General features: G+C 44.2%; 1 protein-coding gene across 2 annotated transcripts; it reads left to right on the forward strand.

Moving 5' to 3' along the window:
* Window positions 1–164: 164 nt before the first annotated feature.
* Window positions 165–780, forward strand: LOC106511993 (nucleoprotein TPR; the record flags this gene model as incomplete). Of its 2 annotated transcripts, none has more annotated exon segments than XM_014000701.1 (3): window positions 165–319; window positions 406–486; window positions 594–780. In XM_014000701.1, coding segments are annotated over 3 exon segments (423 nt in total), but the record flags the coding sequence as incomplete, so codon positions are not given.
* Window positions 781–1,486: the final 706 nt, after the last annotated feature.

A 1,486-nucleotide genomic window follows, 5' to 3' on the forward strand; every position in this document is an offset into this window, starting at 1 on the left:
CTACTCAGGATGCTATGTATTTTTTTTTTTTTTTGATTGATCAAAAAAAAAAAAGGATGCTATGTATTAAAAAAGAAGTCTTAAAATTATAACCCACGCTGCTCATTTAGCTTGTTTTAACTTTGGGTTTTATGTAAAGATAATTTACCAGCACCTAACTCTAGTTTCAGCCACACCTGGAACTTCTGCTTTGACCAAGAGGCCTCGTGAGGAGGAGGAAAGCAGTGCCGTGGCCATCGACACCGAGGCAGCTCAGGAGGACAATTCCAGGGCTCCCATACCTAAAAAGCTGCGCATCAACCAGAGAGTGGGTCAGGAGGTAAGGGGGAGAAAGGGGCTAACTGTAGTAACAGAGTGTTTGATATGAAAGTTGTTGGATAGCTTGATTCTTTATGATCTGTTCAGGAGGAGATGCAGGCTGAGGACAGTGCTGAGCCTGAGGGGGTGGTGCCAACAGACAGTCAAGATGGTGCAGAAGTGAACCAGGTCTGCTTCTCCCGTTTTAAAAAAATACATCGTGATATATTGCTCACGTGTGGAAATTTTTAAGTTGCCTGCCAGTGATGTGCATGGTTACTCAACGTTTCGCTCAGCAGACAGAGGAGTTTTCAAACCTGGAGGAAGCAGAAGATGCTGCAACCTCCCAGTCGATGTCAGTGGAGCAATTATTAACACCCACCCAAAGCGAAACCCCCGACCCACTGCAGCACGAAGTTATCGTCATTTTAACTGACAGCGAGAGTGAAGAACACGAAGAGGAGGAGGAGGAAGAGGAAGAGGAAGAGGAGCAGGTAGAGTTTGCACTGAACATTTTTTACCTTTTTTTTTTTCCTGTCATTGGGACTTAGACATTCTGCTCATCATAGGACTATGCAGAGGAGGAGGAAGAGGAGGAGGAGGAGGAAGAAGAGGACGAGGAGGAGGAAGAGGAAGAGGAAGAAGAGCAGGTAGAGTTTGCACTGAACATTTTTTACTTTTTTTTCCTGTCATTGGGACTTAGACATTCTGCTCATCATAGGACTATGCAGAGGAGGAGGAAGAGGAGGAGGAGGAGGAAGAAGAGGATGAGGAGGAGGAAGAGGAAGAAGATGAAGACGAGGAAGAAGATGGTGATATGGGGGAGGAAGGAGAGGACAGTAACGAGGGGAGTGGAGATGACAACGAGGCTTATGAAGCAGACGACACAGAGGTTTGAACCACTTTAACCTTTGACTTCATTCAGCTTCATTTCCAACACGTTATAAAGTCTTCCTCACTTTCAGACGGATGCTGTCTCATTTTCCTGCTCACACTCATCAGTTGTTCCACACTCTCATTTCACTGTTTTATTTGACCCCTCCTGTCTTAATTTACTGTCTGCTCATGTTTAGTCATTTACTTTTACTCCTTTCTTTGTTGCACATGTTCAGTCTGACATTTAATAGTTTTTAGCAGGAAGGTTAAAAGATCCAAACTGAGGCATCAGTAAACCTCTTATAAACAAGTG

The sequence above is a fragment of the Austrofundulus limnaeus genome, unplaced genomic scaffold (assembly GCF_001266775.1).
Source record: "Austrofundulus limnaeus strain Quisiro unplaced genomic scaffold, Austrofundulus_limnaeus-1.0 Scaffold3799, whole genome shotgun sequence".
In the NCBI taxonomy this organism is placed as follows: domain Eukaryota; kingdom Metazoa; phylum Chordata; class Actinopteri; order Cyprinodontiformes; family Rivulidae; genus Austrofundulus; species Austrofundulus limnaeus.